The sequence below is a fragment of the Aspergillus sclerotioniger genome (genome assembly GCF_003184525.1).
Source record: "Aspergillus sclerotioniger CBS 115572 chromosome Unknown BO94scaffold_40, whole genome shotgun sequence".
In the NCBI taxonomy this organism is placed as follows: Eukaryota; Fungi; Ascomycota; class Eurotiomycetes; order Eurotiales; family Aspergillaceae; genus Aspergillus; species Aspergillus sclerotioniger.
In genome coordinates this window covers 196,868-212,521 of record NW_020291030.1, presented here as the reverse complement: position 1 = coordinate 212,521, position 15,654 = coordinate 196,868, and the positions used below count along the sequence as shown (strand labels likewise).

The following is a 15,654-nucleotide window of genomic DNA, read 5'->3' as shown; positions in this document are numbered from 1 at the left end:
GAGGAGCGAACAAAAGTAAATTTAGACCGGCAAGTCGGTCAGCGGAGCACCACCGAGTCAGGGATGACAAAAGGAGGGCATCAATGAATGAATGGACAATGAATGCAGTAGATCAAAAAAAAAAAAAAAAAAAAGATACAGAAATACAAGTAAAAAAAGAAAGAAAGAAAGCAAGCAAGAAGGAAAGATACTAAAAGAGTCCAATGAGCGACAATGCAGCAAGTAACACACAACAGACAGACTGGTGAAGGAGTGTTTGACGTCAGCCCCAAGCGCTGGGGTGGAGTTCGGCGTTAAAGAGAGTGAAGATGGATGGAGGAGAGCCTGCGAGGAGGGAAGGGAATGGTTGGAAATGCGCAACCTTGGTTCATCATGACGAGGAGCTGCAGCGCACCGGTACTTCTACTACGGCTACTGGCCGGCTACGGCGGAGGATGATCGGGGGCACGTCGCATCATTTGAGGCCCATCCCGGTTGGCTGCATTGCCTTATTTGGCCAGCTCCTGAGTCTCTTTTCCCTGGCGCTTCTTTCGCCGTTCCGTGGCTGCTTCACGGTTCAATGCCACGCTACCCGGTCAGTGGCACGTAAAAATAAGACATCCTCTCTCAAGTCAAAACAACTGAATGGCTGCCCTTGAAAGAAAAAACCAGGGGGTGCGTGCCAGGAGTCGGTGGTTCATCAGGGGCAATTCAAAGGAACGGACCGGAAAAAGGACGCCAGCCCCCCTTCCAGAGTCCAGGCATCTTTATTTCTCGGATGCCCGACATAAGCCAATGGTGCTAGACCCTCAGGAGGGCCAGGTGAGCGGCGACTATTGCGACGACGTGCTCCTCTTCAGCCGAGATGGTCAACTAATGGCCGCGGAAGACTAATAGTCCCTTGACGAAATGGAGCCGGATGGAGCTCATGGAAATTGGCAGTGGGTTTGGGGCGAAGGTGTGACAGCGCCGGGCGGTCCTGCAAACCCAAACGGGCGTCTAGTGCGATCTATCGGCATTGGCAGAGAGGTGTGGCTTTGTTGGGTCTAGCCTACCTAGTAGCAGTAGCAGGGGGAGCTTGAAGGGGGGGGGTTTGCTGTTGCGTTGCTTTGTGGGATGACATCAAAGGATAAGAGTAGTAGTAGTAGTGAAGAGACTAGACAGAAGAGTAACATTGATGGACAATTGCATGCCTGCAGAATGACGACAAGACCAGCGCACCTTCCCCAGCTTGAATCCCCTGCTTGCTCCCTTCCGGTTTAGTCTCCACTTAGTAAGCCACGTGCCGTTTCCACGGAACGTTCGAAGCCGATCTCCCGGTATCACGTGGACACTAGTCTCCTTACGACCTGGTCGATCGGGCCGAATCTCCAGCACTAATTGGTGTATCATCTAGGTAGTTACTCCGTACGATCTACAACCATCTACGCAATCTCTCCCACTCCCACCCAAATTCCAATTCCAATTCCAATTCCAATTCCAATTCCAATTCCAATTCCACCATGTCCACCCCAATCCGCCCCTCCAGTCCATCCCGCACTTCTGTCCTTCTCTCCAACCTGGCCTCCGTGACCTCCCGCGTCAACGCCGCTGCCGCCAAACGCACCACTACCACCACCACCGACCCCTCCATCCCCCCACGTCTAATCGCCGTCTCTAAACTCAAACCCGCTTCCGACATCCTCTCCCTCCACCAACACCCCACCACCCATCACCACTTCGGCGAGAATTACCTTCAAGAGCTAACCGAGAAATCACGTCTCCTCCCGCCCACCATCAAATGGCACTTTATCGGCGGTCTGCAATCCAACAAATGCGTCACTCTCGCCCGGGACGTCCGCGGCCTCTGGGCGGTTGAGAGCGTTGATTCCCAGAAGAAGGCTTCTCTGCTCGATAAGGGCTGGGGCGAGCGGTCCGAGGAAGTCCGCGCCACGAACCATGAGGACCGGCTGCGCATCTTTGTTCAGGTGAATACCTCCGGCGAGGAGAATAAGTCCGGCGTGGAACCGGGCAGCGATGCCGTGGATTTGTGTCGCTTCATTCGTGACAAGTGTCCCCGGTTGCGGCTGCAGGGTGTCATGACGATTGGGGCTATTGCACGGTCCAAGGCTACGACGCCCGAGAATGAGAATGAGGATTTTGTCTGTCTGAGGGACACGAGGGATCGGGTCGTCGCCGAATTGGGGCTCGTCGGAGAGGATGCCCGCTTGGAATTGAGTATGGGGATGAGTGAGGACTTCGAGGGCGCTATTGCCCTGGGTAGTGATGAGGTGCGCGTCGGAACTACCATCTTCGGGGAGCGGCCGCCCAGAGATCAGGCCAAGGTCATCTGAGCTGGGTCGACCCTGCAGGGATCCCGGGCTTTTGTGTAACGATTCACGACATGTATACTACACAGTGGAGGAAGAAAAGATAACCAAAGAATCAAAACGGAAAGCGAAAGAAACCGGTGCATCTCCAATGCCCGGTTGCCGTCTTATGTTGCGCTCGCTGCCTGTACATTAAGAAAAACAAAGAACAGCTTTCCGCTTGTCCCAGGTATATACGTGGTTGATATCAATAACAAATACACCCCCGTCGACAAGCAGGTAATGGAGTAAGAAGAATGGAAAACACGGGATTACAAGTGAACGACTCCGGGCATCATCGTCCGGTGTCCCATCGCTCGCCTTGCGACAGTTTCTGCTCCATCTGTTTTGCCAGCGCCACCGGCACCGATTCCTGCGTCGCTCGGATCGTGGCTCGGAACATCTAGAATTGCATCTTGTCAGCGCCAACACGTGGAGCCCGTCTGGGAGATGATGCTTACCGATCGCTCATAGTTGGGCTCCAGCCGCAGGAGACAGCCCGTCTTACCTCCAGCAAACTGATACACCGCGCATCCCACGATGTTCTTCGGGTTCGGGTCCACGTTGTCCAAGATCTTCCACCCAAGTCCTTCCACCACTCGCCGCGTGAATGGCTCGCCGATTTCCTTGTGTCGCGCGGTGACGCCGAAAGTATTTTGTGTCTCCAGTGGTCCGCCACCAATCTGCCGCCATCGCTTGAAGAAATCTTCAGCTGACAGCGCCGACGGTTCCATGTACCGGTGCATGAGGATGGGAAGCTGTAACGTATACGCCTGCAGCGCTCCCGCCAGATACGAGATGCGGATCGTCGGTGCCCCTGTGAACGGCCCCTGCGCTTCGATCAAGAACGTCTGTTGTGTCTGCCCAACTGCAGGTACCGACGGCTCGGGGAGACTCTTCGTGTCGATCTTCAGGTTTGGCGCCGCCGGATTATCCAACGTCGTCGTGAGGGATCCAATCGGGTACGAGGACTTGTTGGAAATATAAACCTTGACAACCCCCATATGCGCACGGTACTCCGAACGCAGTCCAACTTGGATTTGCGCATCCTCAAACAGCACTCCTTCGTCGCCAAAGTACAGTCGATTGTACCCGAGATCCCAATCGGGGGTGAGATGAGCCGCGCTGGCCATGTTTGGCGGCGGAGCTGCGGGGGCGCTGAGATCCAGTCCTGCTAGGTCGCCCGATGCACCTGGCGTTGTTGCCGTTCCATTCACCCCGGTCTTATTACCATTCACAATTGTGGTGAAGCTGCGTTTCAGCCCAGTGTTCTGCGCCATGAGCATCTCTTGTTGATCGGTGTTCGCATCCTTGCCGCCCACAACCCATGTCTTCTTCTCTGTCGCGCCGGCTGTTTTTTGGTGCAGCCGAGACAATAGAATCGACGCCCTCTCCGAGAAGGGGGGCATCTCGTCACAGACTGTTCGGAGGAGATCGTCGGTGGGAAGGGTCGCCAGCGACAGGTATTCAAAAGCACGCTGCTGCAGTTCCGAATCGGGGGAATGGCTATACAAACGGAATATATGCAATAGTTGGGGTTTGATTTCGGGGAAGAGGTTGACGAATTTGACAAAGGAAGATAGGATCATTGCCCGCGTAGTGTCGGTGCTGGTGATCATCTTCGCCTGCAGGGCCAGGAACTGCTCGATGGGGCTGGAGCCTTGATTGTCGGCGATTAGATGTCCGAATTCGCCTAGAACATAGCATCCAATCTTCACCAGACTCTCGTGGCAATCAGTCTTCATGTATCCAAGAAGATTGTGTGCTGCGTAAGCCTGCAGTTCCTCGTTATTGGTCACAATTTGGATCACCCGCTGCCATACTTCGTCGTTGACATGATCTCCGGCCAGTGACAGGAGCTTGAGGGTCATATCAATATACCACTGGGCATCAGTAGCATATTTTTCCGTGAGAATAGCCACTTTCAGCACCATCTCCTCTCGGATTGCATAATCGGCCGTCTGAAGGTAGCGGAGCAGCTCATTCACAATTGGACCAGCGTTTGTTGTGTCACACATACTGTAGACCAGGTCCAACCCTTTACGACGAACACTGATATCACGGTCTCGGAGGGACCCGAGAATGATATTCTGATGCTTCTTGATGGGATCAAGGGTTTCGGCTCGGGCCGCGAAATGTGTCATTGCTTCCAGACCCAAGTAACGGACATTCGTTTCCCGCGACTGAATGTACTTCCCTAGACGAGAGGATATCTGCAGCATCAAGCTGTGCTCAGTATCTAGGTGGATTAGGAGATTGATCGCCTCGAAGAGCACTGCATTCTGGGCGTTATTCTGCTGGACATTCTTAGGTGTATCCATGGCCAAATGCATAATTTGCTGCAGAGACTCGCGGATAATCTCGCGAACATGGCTGTCCTCTACACCGAGTCTGTTAGTCGCACGCGTATAGCCGAGGATGTCCGGAAGCGCCTACCTGAGGGAGGATAGTATTGCAGCAACCGCAACAATTTGACTTGAATCCAAGGGCAGGGCACGCGGTAGTAGAGGTAGTCCGGCGCGATGTCATTATCAACCACGATCCTTTTCAGACGATGTGCAGCCTTCACATAGCACCCTCGGTACTCCTCGGGCTTGTCTTGGGCCAATGCCATAATAAGTGATGTGACCGATAGCGTGACACCCATATCGGGATCATCCATCAAAGAGATTATCCGTTCTGCCCATGCATTCTGTACAATGTCGGGGAATTTGCGATACAATCGAAGGAGTGTCAGAGCGGCCTTCTTCTTAACAAAGGCCTTGGAGGTCCTATGGAGCGAACTATCAGCCAGCGACTCGAATGACGGCAAGACGGACCACGGAGTACTCACGGAGAAATCAGCAGCCGATGGACATCAGTAGAGAGCGCCTCGCCCATCTCTCTCCCGCCGACATTAGCAACCGCGTGCAACGCCAAACAATTGTTCAGTTCTTTGTGGTCTAACAAATCCTTCCGTATGCTGTTGACGACCAGATGAAGCAATTCATGCTGCTCGTGTAGGAAGAGAGTCACCGCCAGGTATCCGATTTGCTTTTCGGAGTATTTGTTGGAGGAGATCAGGTTGACGGCCTCCAGGTGCCCGAAATCGACATCATATCCTTGAATATACACGTAGAGCAGCTTGCAGACGTATTTCTTCTTCTGGTACCCGTTCAGATTGCCCCCCTTGAATTTCTGCCGAATGTTGGCCAATTCCTTGTTCACCCGCTTCTCTTCGAGCTCGCGCGCTCTTGCGTTTCGCAAGTCGGCAATAAACTGGACTAAGCCTCGCATGGACGACATGTTGATCGATATAGCATATGGAGTTGGAATGATTGAAATCCAATTATCCGATGTAAATTTATGTGCCGCTCAGGAAAATCAGATCGGAAGCTGTCAAGTGCGTCGTTCCTGAACCTCTCGGGATTGTGTAAGCGCAGACAACACACTAGCGGGATTCCCTCAATGAGTGTATGTCATACGACCATATCCAGTCCCTCCTTCCGGATAGTTCGTTGCCAATTCGGTTCTAGTCGCTATGGTGCATGGATCATGGCGCAAGGGTGAGGGAGAGGTAGGCGAGCCGCAATCTGGAGGGGGGGGAAGGCGGAAATCGGAGAACGCGCGATAGGGGGGCACTACTGCCGATTCGCAGAAGAAGGGGAAGGAAGGCGGGCGAGGTACTAGTAATAGTAGTGATTTGGAGGCCAAAAAAGAAAGTAATAAAGCCGAGCTCTGTGGCCTGGAAAGAGGAGACCGATGAAGTAGTAGTGATGGGGAAAGGAGGGAGAGAACGAGACCCTTTTGGCCCAGGAGGGAAGCTGCTCCAGCCACTTCCGCGGGCGATCCGGCGGAGATCGGGAACAACTTTGATGCGGTGTGGCGGTGCGACTGCTGTAAATAGTAACATCGCCAGGTTTATCACAAAATCTATTTTTCTTTTGTCAAAACCCCCAGGAACCTATTGAGTATCTGAACTGTTCCGGAGTTGGCGCCCAAGCTTCAGCACCCAGCTTTCACGAGCTGCATTCGTGTTCGAGGAGGATCCTCGACTATGCAAACCTGATCAGATTTATGCCACTGCATTCGGGTGGGGACTGCTGCAGCAAAGACATTGGTTTTAGGTGTGTTCTCAGGAGGTGCGAGGAGTTGACCTACATTCCTTGCTAGCTGGCTACATACTAGTACGGAGTACAAAACTCAGTCATCCTTCATAGACCCGTGTCGAGCAGGGGCTAAGCTGACGCGCCTCTTCAACCCTACCCTAGATCTGCAGACACAGATGCCTAGCATTGAGCATAAATTTAACCATATAATATTTGGAGTATCGTCACTGATTTTCCATACCCTCCTGCTCCCCTGTGAAACTAACCTGACTAATGCAAGACAACCCAATTTCAAATACCCACGCAACCCCATGAAACAAGTCGGCTTCGACCTCCCAAAACTCCGTTATGAACACCGATCCCCCAAAGTATACAGGCCATTAAATTCCATTAAGAAGAAAGTCACCATTGCCCTCCACACAGATGAAGAGCGGTGTTCAAGCACGGGTGGTAAAGTCAGTCTCGAGACGTCCAACAGCCTCGTCAACGGCGCGGCCTTTCTCGCAGGTGCAAGACGCTAGTCAAGGACGTCAGTATCCATTCGTTTCAAAATGGAATCACAGTAGAACTTACAGGAGGATCGCTTTCCGCAGGGGCAGGTTTCTCCCGTTACAGGGTGGTTCTCACTGGCGGCCCGTTCACAGGTACATTCTCCGGCAGGGCGAGCTCCTAGCGATTGGATTAGCAATTGGGTCGTAAAATCATGAAGGCGCAGGCATAGAGACTTACTGCAAGAGCACCGAGCCCCTGCAACGGTATTCTCGGTGGAAGCCTTGTTGCATGTGCAGTGGAGGGCGTTTTTCTTGCCACAGGAGCACTTTGCCTGGGCTGCGCAAACACAACTTCTGTCGCCAGAAGTCTTGCAGCAGGTGGAGGACGGGTAAACCATATTGGCGGAGTTGACTCGTTTAGAGGTCGAAAGTGTCGAAAGTACAGACAGTCAAGTAATGTACTAGTATGTATGTATGTCGTACGCCGGGGAGGGGCCAGATATGACGTAATCCAGGAAACAAGGCGGAGTTCGTTCGGATGCTGCCGAAAACGCTTTGCGAACAGAAAGATGAAGAGAGAGATATGTATCGATGGGACTGAAGCAAGCAACGATCACAATGGCTTATTCTGAGCAATGCAAGAAGTGACGGGTCGAGGTAGCTGGAGGTATTTATACTCTATGTTGTAGAGTCATGCCCGGCAGCGGATCGGCGGCGATTAGCAATGGCGGCCCTGTGATTGGCCGCAGCCGGGGCGATCGAGTCGGGAAGCTGACCAGCCCCGTGATCGAGCTTGATTTGGGCGTCTTCTGATTCGATGCAGCCTCATGGTGGATATCCAGGTCAGGCAATACGCATGGCTTAGGTTTGTAATCCTTGACCTTTGAACGGTGGGAAGTTAGCTGCTTACGATCAAGACCTCCTGAATCTCGAGCGTTGTCATTGGATTGCCTGGGACCTAGGCAACTGTCACTCGGAACACTTTGCTACACAGTACTATCTAGTACTGTAGTAGGTAAGCAGGAACGGTCGATCCGGGGGCAAGCCACCAAGCTGTCAGACAGACTGTTGGATCGACGTGGGGAACGGCACCCGAGCCCTAGCCGGTCATGGAATGCTTGCTGCGCTTACTAAGACCTGCAATTCCTGGTAACGTAATCGGTAAGCGAGTGGCCACTGTAAGCGAGTGGCCACCCGCGTTCCGAAAACACGCGTTTTTTCAACCACAAAGCATTGAATCCGCGATATCACCACCAAAAAATGTCCAAATCGTTAAAAAACGGTGTTGAACAAGAGGGCCGGATCGTCCTCGCAATTGAAGCTTTAAAAAATGGCGATACTCCTAACGTGGCCCAAGCAGCCCGCAATTTTGAAGTTCCTCGATCAACTCTCCGGCATCGTCTGCAGGGAATCAAATCGCGTACAGAAATACGCGCAAATTCATTAAAATTGACTCCTGCAGAGGAGGAAGCCTTAAAGAAATGGATAATTTCTTTGGATCAGTGAGGCCTTCCACCCAGGCCTTCATACGTTCGTACAATGGCTACTCTCTTAATCCAAAAGCGTGATCTGAACTACCGTACAGATATAGGAGAGAAATGGATATATAACTTCATCAAAAGATATGATACTTTGAAGTCTCGCTTTTCCCGCCGTTATAACTATCAGCGCGCTCGCTGTGAGGATCTAAAAGTGATCAGCAAGTGGTTCTCTCGTATTTAATCTATTATATCAGAGTACAGCATCGCAGATGAAGATATCTATAACTTTAATGAAACTAGATTTGCTATAGGAATAATGGCTACTGCGCGCGTTATTACCAGATCTGACTATATTGGAAGACCGTTTCTTATACAGCCTGGGAATCGCGAGTAGGTAACATCAATCAAATGTATTAATGCAGCTGGCTGGGCCTTGCCTCCGTTCGTGATTCTTAAAGACAAGGTTTATATACAGTCATGGTATCAAGGTAGAAAGTTGCCTCCTGATTGGAGACTTCATATATCACTGAATGGATGGACTACTAATGAAATAGGCCTTTTTTGGCTGCGTGAACACTTTATTCCATTTATTCAAAGTTGAAGAACTGGGAAATATAGCCTCCTAATACTCGACAGCCATGACTCCCATTTAACGCCTGAATTTGACAAAATCTGTAATTAAAATAATATTGTTCCTGTCTGTATGCCTCCGCACTCCTCGCACCTGTATCAACTGTTGGATGTTGCGTGTTTTTCGCCATTAAAACAGGCGTACGGCGGGCTGATTGAGAAGTTGATCCGCGCGGGAATCCACAAAGTTGATAAGAAGGATTTCTTGGATACATATCCAGATGCTCGATTATTCACTTTTAAAAAAGTAACTATACAGAGTGCTTTTCGCGCCGCAGGAATAGTGCCTTTCTCACCTACCGAGGTGGTTAACCAGCTTGTTTACTGCCTTCGTGATACTACCCCCCCCCTCGCCGCCGCGCGCCACCCCGGTGCAGTGATTGTAATCAATTAGGCCATAAACGTACACATTGCCCTACAAGAGAAATCAACAAAAAAAAAACATTTTTAATGACTTTAATATGTTGAAAAACGGCTTCAAAAATGTATGTTGATCGGAATACGCGGGAAGGGTGGCCACTCGCTTACAGTGGCCACTCGCTTACCGATTACGTTATTCGGCGGATTGTGACCTTGTCAGATATTATCGACTAGAATTTATTGTTCATATACACAAATGTAGAATGACGAAAGCCTCCCTGGTCCAAAATCAACAACACAGGCTATGTGGGCAGAACGACAATAAGAGGAAACGAAAAAGAACAGGCAGTTGGCCTAGGCAACAACATGGGTGGAGAGAGAAATGGAATGAAACCAAACAATCCAAACAGACGCCTGTGAATGTCCCCTCCCCCCCAACCATACAAAGCTGATATTGTAATATGCACGCAATTTTCTCCTTCTCGATGATGGTAAATGCAAAGCAAAAATAAACTTATTGAGAGGAGCAGAAAGAAGAGGGTGAAAACATTAGGAAATAGTATGCTGAGCTCCGCTGAGTCAAAATGCCCGTATATCCAATATAAGCCAAGAGCGGAAATGAATATATATGTCCCCAACCGATTAAATGAGAATAGAGCTCCGTGAAAATTATGTAAATTGCGGTGCAGTCGAAGAGGAGAAACAACGCCCCCATATTCCAGGGTACCCTCCGTATTATAGGTAATTGGCATATTCAAATGTTTGACCGCCGTACTTTGCCCTGAGCGGGTCTAGTAGTTGTGGAGGGTGGTTCATCCGGTCTTCGGCAGACGTGACGACAGATCCCTGGGAGACGTTGTTCGTATCGGAGGGAAATGAAGCAGGGAGGCTCATGCTAGAAGCATTGGATTGAGAGTACGGCATGGCGTGGTTCATGCTGTATGGGTGATGGTCGTATGAATAGGGACGATAGTCTGGCGCATCCGAAACCGGTACGGATTGCAGAGCAGGTATCTGCCGTCCATGTTGCTGTATGTGAGAGTTGATTTCCAAGCCACCATACCCCTTGGGAGCTGGCATTGCTAGCGAAGAATGGTAGTTAGGTATTTGCTGGTCTGTTGCCCACAATGTCAGTTCGAAATTATGATGAACGTGGGGAGAAGGACATACTGTGGCTGTCTACATTATATTGAATGGACTGGTCTGGTGGACCTGTAGGTGATACAGAGCCCTCCAAGGCTCGCTGGTGATCGTATCCAACAACCATACCGTTGGCTGGCCGACCCAACGCGTAGTCTACCGGACGGCGAGCATACGTCATGCTGGGATGACTCAGGGGCTCCACTCCAGGTCTTGAGAATCGCCCCGGAAATTGGAGTCCGCTATTGTAAGATGACTCGGAGAAGCTACTGGATCTTGGGAACGGAAAAGCACTGCGGTTATTTCTGTGTAGCTCGGACAGGGCAGGCCCTCCTCTACCCGGGATGGCACCAGGCTGGGCATAGCTTTCGAAATGCCTGTCCGCGGCTGCTGAGAATCCGTTTGTCGTCGAAGCAGAACTCAGTGGTGATATAACATAGTCATCGTCGTTCAGTCGAGGCAGACCATCGGTGAGTAACATCTTCAAAGAATTAGAAGCAATATCATGGGTCAGATGGGGATGGAGAACGCAACTGGTGCCTCTGCTGGCGTTTTATGATCGAAAGGAGTGCGTAAAACTTGAGTGGTATCGAAGTCATCAGGTAACGCTCTGGATTTCAGTATACGCTCTCGGTCGTTACTGGTAAGCCGCTTGAGTTTTGCTCGTCTGAACACATGCGTTAGTTGGCATACACTAGTAGCTTCCCTCGATGGGAAAAGTTGTCAATACCTATTTTGGAACCAAACTTGGACTTGTCGCGGCGTCAAACCAGGAATCTCTTTCGATAGTCGCTCTCGATGGGCGGCGTCCGGGTGTGCCTGACGAGTGAACTCACTCATCAGAAACCGGGTTTGATTATGAGTCAGTCTACCCAAGACCGTTAGCTTAGTAGACAGTCTTCTGTAGAGACTAATCAATCGCTTACCGAAACCGCTTCATCTTCTTCTTTTCACTCTTAGAATCTGATGACTGTTTCCTGTCACCACCTACAGACGATCCAGCTCCATCATCGGACCAAGCCATTTCCGCGTCACCATTCCCCTTATCCTTTTCTTGCTGTTCCATAGCATCTCTATCTTTGGGCTCGGGGGTTGTCTCTTTTGTAGCTCTAGGGCTGGCTGTTCCTTGAGGTCTCGGAAGGCGGAATTCACTGTGATTGAGCTTTTCCAACTTCACACGTGATATGTCACCCTCCGACTGTGTGTGTCGACTCTCGGGATGGTTGAAGGACGTAGGCGCCGCAGAGCGCTGTGCTGGACTCGACGCACCAGCTGGAGCCACGGCCGTGAAGGCATTCTCAGCCTTCAGCACAGGCGGCTGCATTTCGGCGGCGGGCGTCTTTGCTGGCTCGCCTTCTTTCTCCCACGATCCGGGCAGCCTAGACGGCAAGGCCCTTGACCTCAACGAAGCTTGCTCACTGTTCCAGGAAGCTGTCGACCAATGGTTCGTTAGGGCGGGCAGATGTGAATTAGAGGGCGGCGACAACGAGGACAGCCAGACACACGGTCCGCTGATTGACATGGTAAATGGAAGGGCTGCTACACCATGAAAGAATCACAACAGAGGCACTTGTAGCACAGGTATATCCTGAAAGCCGGGAGGGTTCAGGGCACTGCTGTATGAATCGGGATATGGATAGAAGCTGCGACCAGGATCGCAGCCAAGGGAGAACAGGGTGGGTCTGCACGAGCAGTCGGGGCGCTTGCTGAAGAAGCGCAGGATCTCCGAGCCGTGGACCGTGAGATGAAGGACGGAGGGAAGTAGAGAACAAGAATCCGTTGATCGGTCCTCAGCGGGAACCTAAGGAGTACGAAGTAAGGGGATAGAGAACAGACAGACAGGCAGGGTTGGCTGTGTTGATAGTAGTCAAGGTGGTGGGTGAGCCCGCAACAGATGAACCACACTGCCCTCCTTCTTTGAGCTGTTCCCCTTGACTTGCTCCCGAAACGATAAAGGAGAATCTCGGCCACCGCTAGGGCCAACGACGAACGGCAAGAAATGAAGGTCGATCCCTTTGCTGGGTCCTGAGATACCGCCGGGGCGGGGGGGGGGGAGGTTACCGGAAGGTGGGTAGAAGGTTATAGAGCAGATTAAACCGTGCTTAGCCCAAGCAGGAAACAAAAGCACGATCACGGCAGTGGAAATAACGCAGGGCGTTCGACAGACGAAAGGTCTTGGTCACGACCAACCAAAGATCCACTTTCAAGTTGGCCACCAAAACGAAAACCACCGCAAGCACCGTCGTAGTCAGGCTAAGGATGCAGCGGAAGAGCACACGACGGAAGGGTCCGTCGGTGGGCGAGAGAAAGCCAGAAGTCTGAAGGGACGAATCGCCTGCAGTCCTGGATACAGGGAATGATTGCCAACGATAGGCAGATGCTTGATGCTAACGCGGAGGAACAAACTCAAAAAAAGAATGGGGGAAATGAGATAAAGGAACGAGTGTCAGAAAACAGGAAATTAGACTGAACGGGCCACAGCTTGAATGTTCGGTACACGGAGATCTCACACCATACTACAAGTGTCAACTCAGCTTAAGGCCCCGGGGGTGGGCATCAGAGCCGAACGAGAGGACAATGGAGGTGAGAAGGAGAGTAATGGGGATCGGGGATGTTTCCAGGTTGGATCAATTCCCAGTCCAGTAGATCGTAGGAGTACTAGTACCGTACCCTCTAGGCTAGACAACAGGACCAGCAGCAGTTATCGCTGATGGAGGTGGTCTTCGGACAGACTGGCCAACGAAGGTGCTTATGATCCCCACGCTTCCAAGGACCAGTGGTCCGTAGCTTGAACGCTGGAGATGGGACTATGAGGTTTGCTTTACAATCAGAGGTTTGAACCACGGATACACAGCCTTGGATCTGATATGAAGGACGGGAGGGGGGGAATAAAATAAAATTAAAATAAAACGACAAAAAAAAGAAAATAAATAGATAAAATTATATAAAAAAAACCCCCCCCCAAGAAGAATAGAATTAAAAGACGGGAAGAGATCGAGGATGGCATGTGCAGTGGGTGTGGGAAAGACAGCACAATTGTGCACCAGAGTCGAGGTGGCGAACTGAAAATTCACGGAGTCCAGGCGGATTCAGACGAACCTGGGCAACAGCCCTGTAAAGTGTGAACGAAGGCTAGGGAGAGGGTGTGGTTCATGGCCGAGGTGCTTCTTCAGTCTAGGTAACGGGGTAAATAATCTCTCATGCATGGAGTGGACGAAACAATTATCGACCGTTTCCAGTAATCTCCATCCGGGACACTCTATTGCTCGTAAATTTTCCGACGTGGAACCGGCAACCCCGTCCATAGCATCGCATCGTGCGGGTCATTAGAAGTCTGGGACGCTGAGATTACCCTAGCCCAAAACCCGCAAGCCAGCGTGCTTGTCAGCCAACCGCTGTCTGAACTCTGAAGGGTGAATATTTACTGGAAAGACCCTGGGCTCCGGGCTGGAGCCCGTCCTGACTCATCCGAGACAACCGTCCCTGCTACAGAGGCGGCGGCAGTAGGCACACCATGTGGAAGACCTAGTCTACCGACAGCACTAGTCGGGCGTTGGCTCCATAATCCGCCGGACACCGGTCATGGATCGAGGCAGAGGGATTAAGTTCGGAGCCACTTAGCGAACTATCCGCCACCAGCCAGGGAATATGTTCAGGTGATTTGTTGGAGACGCATGAGAGTCCGAGCTGCTGGATGAGCCTTGGGGAGCCAAGAGAGATAAACAGGGGTCGAGGATTTGAATGAGGGGGAAGGCTTAGAGAAGATAATTGAATGAAATAGAAGCCCAGGAACGACCCCTTTCGACAGGGGGAAGCAAGCAGGTACTAGATGGATGATGGTAGTAGGGTAGGACTGGGCCGAAGCGGTCATAGTGGAGGCCGACAGCCATGGATTAACCGGTCATCTCATCTTGGAACCGATTGAGTGAAACTGGATGACTGGAGAGCCTGGCTGTCATCCCAGGTACCGGTATGGATAAAAATTGGGTACATTAGTAGATAGACTGTAAGTCCGTACCACCTACCAACCAACTACCAACTACCAAGCAGTGCTACACAGGAAGTGCATTTCCGTCGGTCCCACAGTGCCAGGCGGACGGGCAGGACGGAGTACCGACGTCGTAAGTACGTAGAAGTGGTACGTGGAGTTGTCGAGAGAAGTCCTCTATCCTGTAGGACCGTAGGACGTCCAAGGACCGGCAGATGGAGCAAGCCAGGCTCGACCTCCTTAACCCAAGAAAGCTTAGGGGAGGGGGGGAGGGGGGAGGGTGCTAGAAAGGCAGGGTTTGCGGAGAAAAACGAAGAATTGCCTCCGAGATTTCGAACCTCTCGCGGCCGAAGCAGAAACGGTACGGCGTACCGCAGTCGACGTGCTGGTTAGCGCCAGTGGATGATGGAATCCATGGACTAGAGGCTAGCGTGGCTGTTAGGATCCTGAGGAACGAGGCTGGAATGCACCGGAACGCGGGCCAGGGCCACCCAGCGGACCTTGCACCAGGTGAGCTGAACGGACTCTGAACCGAGCGTGACGCTAAAGCGGCGTAGTCAACGGTTGTCGAGTGTGGCGGATTTCATGTGCTCTCCAGTCTCCACAGTCCACCGGGCAAAAGAGGGGTGGAAAATGGAAATTGTGGGAAGGAGACGGACGGATTGGAAGAGTGGGAAGTGGAAGCCTGGATCCTGCTCCACTTCCGACGCTTGCATGAAACAACCCGGGTGATATTCGGCAGGGAAAAGAGATGAGGGAGGGGAAGTAAGGAAATATACATAGTGATAGCATTCAACCCGGACAGGTATACGAATGTCGGATGGAGGAGCTCTGCTTCCCCCGGCGGAGAGGGGGAGGGGGAGGATGAAGAAGGATGAAGAAGAAGGCTGGCTGCAGGGAACTGAAATGAGATGGCCAGCATTTGAGGGGCAACCGGCAAATCAGAGGGCAGCATTGAGGGCTTGCTACTCGTACTAACAATACTACCGAGGTACCATACCCACCCTAGTATTGTAGGTAAGTACCAAAGTATCTACTAATGTAAATAGGTGCAGTGGGAGCGGTAACAGCAGCCGCCAGTTTAGTCCTTAACAGTAAGTACTACTTACCTAGTAGTAAAAGAACTCGTCACAGACAAAAACAATGGAA

The 15,654-nt window shown here is 51.5% G+C and overlaps 4 protein-coding genes across 4 annotated transcripts; 1 reads left to right on the top strand and 3 right to left on the bottom strand.

Annotated features, from left to right (window-relative positions):
• The first annotated feature begins 1,320 nt into the window (after nucleotides 1-1,320).
• BO94DRAFT_539926 (YggS family pyridoxal phosphate enzyme) lies at nucleotides 1,321-2,730 on the top strand. The gene has a single exon (XM_025612803.1). The coding sequence runs from the start codon at nucleotides 1,482-1,484 to the stop codon at nucleotides 2,310-2,312; it is 831 nt and encodes a 276-aa protein (XP_025462551.1). The 5' UTR covers nucleotides 1,321-1,481; the 3' UTR covers nucleotides 2,313-2,730.
• BO94DRAFT_292356 (AP-2 complex subunit alpha) lies at nucleotides 2,468-5,704 on the bottom strand. Its single transcript, XM_025606694.1, has 4 exons — nucleotides 5,161-5,704; nucleotides 4,764-5,098; nucleotides 2,789-4,707; nucleotides 2,468-2,730 (listed from the first exon to the last, which is right to left on the bottom strand). Exons 1-4 carry the CDS (start codon nucleotides 5,610-5,612, stop codon nucleotides 2,623-2,625), a joined length of 2,814 nt encoding a protein of 937 aa, XP_025462550.1. The 5' UTR covers nucleotides 5,613-5,704; the 3' UTR covers nucleotides 2,468-2,622.
• Nucleotides 5,705-6,471: 767 nt separating this feature from the next.
• BO94DRAFT_579086 (putative copper resistance protein Crd2) lies at nucleotides 6,472-7,304 on the bottom strand (the record flags this gene model as incomplete). Its single annotated transcript, XM_025615245.1, has 3 exons — nucleotides 6,472-6,932; nucleotides 6,989-7,084; nucleotides 7,145-7,304. The coding sequence occupies 3 exons, from the start codon at nucleotides 7,302-7,304 to the stop codon at nucleotides 6,853-6,855; spliced, it is 336 nt and encodes a 111-aa protein (XP_025462549.1). The 3' UTR covers nucleotides 6,472-6,852.
• A 2,808-nt stretch (nucleotides 7,305-10,112) lies between these two features.
• On the bottom strand, nucleotides 10,113-12,039 carry BO94DRAFT_590358 (homeobox domain-containing protein; the record flags this gene model as incomplete). The annotated part of the gene is made up of 5 exons (XM_025616018.1): nucleotides 10,113-10,492; nucleotides 10,548-10,998; nucleotides 11,052-11,184; nucleotides 11,248-11,385; nucleotides 11,444-12,039. The coding sequence occupies 5 exons, from the start codon at nucleotides 12,037-12,039 to the stop codon at nucleotides 10,113-10,115; spliced, it is 1,698 nt and encodes a 565-aa protein (XP_025462548.1).
• Nucleotides 12,040-15,654: the final 3,615 nt, after the last annotated feature.

Coding starts and splice junctions, on each gene's coding strand:
- BO94DRAFT_539926 (XM_025612803.1), top strand. CDS start 1,482: ATGTCCACCCCAATCCGCCCCTCCAGTCCATCCCGCACTTCTGTCCTT.
- BO94DRAFT_292356 (XM_025606694.1), bottom strand. CDS start 5,612: ATGTCGTCCATGCGAGGCTTAGTCCAGTTTATTGCCGACTTGCGAAAC. Junction 5,099..5,160: donor CATCGGCTGCTGATTTCTCC/GTGAGTACTCCG, acceptor TTCGCTCCATAG/GACCTCCAAGGCCTTTGTTA. Junction 4,708..4,763: donor GCAATACTATCCTCCCTCAG/GTAGGCGCTTCC, acceptor GACTCGGTGTAG/AGGACAGCCATGTTCGCGAG.